This window comes from Arachis ipaensis, chromosome B01, assembly GCF_000816755.2.
Source record: "Arachis ipaensis cultivar K30076 chromosome B01, Araip1.1, whole genome shotgun sequence".
In the NCBI taxonomy this organism is placed as follows: Eukaryota; Viridiplantae; Streptophyta; class Magnoliopsida; order Fabales; family Fabaceae; genus Arachis; species Arachis ipaensis.
Genome location: NC_029785.2, coordinates 129,556,719 through 129,557,686, shown reverse-complemented (window position 1 = coordinate 129,557,686; position 968 = coordinate 129,556,719). Strand labels below are relative to the sequence as shown.

General features: G+C 29.1%; 1 protein-coding gene across 1 annotated transcript in view; it reads right to left on the bottom strand.

The window, feature by feature from the left end:
- Nucleotides 612-968, bottom strand: part of LOC107614029 (glutamic acid-rich protein-like) — a 1,229-nt gene continuing 872 nt past the window's right edge. The window contains exon 2 of the mRNA XM_016316239.2: nt 612-878. Coding sequence (XP_016171725.1) covers nt 697-878 — 182 coding nt within the window. The 3' untranslated portion in view covers nt 612-696. The remainder of the gene's footprint in view (nt 879-968) is intronic.

Genomic DNA, 968 nt, shown 5'->3' with positions numbered 1-968 from the left:
AGTATTATAACTTTTAAAAAATTATTTTTTTAAACACCAATCTTAATAAGTTATATTTGAAAAATAAAAACTTTAACAAATCAGTACTTAGACTATTAATTATATTGGCTTAAATAAATTGTTAGATTTAAATTTGTATGATTGAATAAAAGGAATTGCTTATTGCTTACTGGTTTAGCCACTTGCTAACTCATTTCTGATTTGAAGTATAATTTTCGTCATTTATTTTTTCTTCGCTATTTTTCTGTCAATTGGAGCTTATACAGGCACATCCCATAAACACGTACGGCTAGGTCAAATTGGATGATACAATAATAATGAATCTAGTTTAAAATGGTGTTTGGCCATGTTAGCAAATCATATTTGCTTGCTTCAATTAGTCTATTATAATTTCTTCAGCTAATCATGCAAAATTAAACAAGTTTGACAATTAACAAATTATGGCGTCATTTCGTTTGCTCAATTAATTTTGTAACTGGTCAAATTAAATCATCTTCTTTGATTCACCAAAGGCATAATAATACATCGTGAGACACTTATAAATATGAGTTAATTCCAACTTAGCATTGTGATTGAAAAATCTTGCTCTTACAATAATAGCCTCTTTTGTAATCTATCTCTTCATGAGCTGAACATTAATAATGAACTTAATTATAGTTCGTGGCATACAATAATCCAAATACTTCATCTCAGCTTTCAATTCTTTTGGTCTTGGCCTTCTTCAGAGGTTGAAACTACCGTTGTTGTGTCTTTGCTTTCTCCATCTTCTTTTGCCGGAGACTCTTCGCTTTTCTCTGTTTCTTTGCTGCTTGGAGCCTCTTCCTGTTTCTCTGTTTCTTTGCTTGTTAATACTTCTTCCTTGACTACAACACTCTCTTCTAATAAACATACAACACCAAGTTAATTAATAATGTTAATAAGATTTTAGAATTTTAAGGTAAAACATTTTATACAATTATTTTCATATA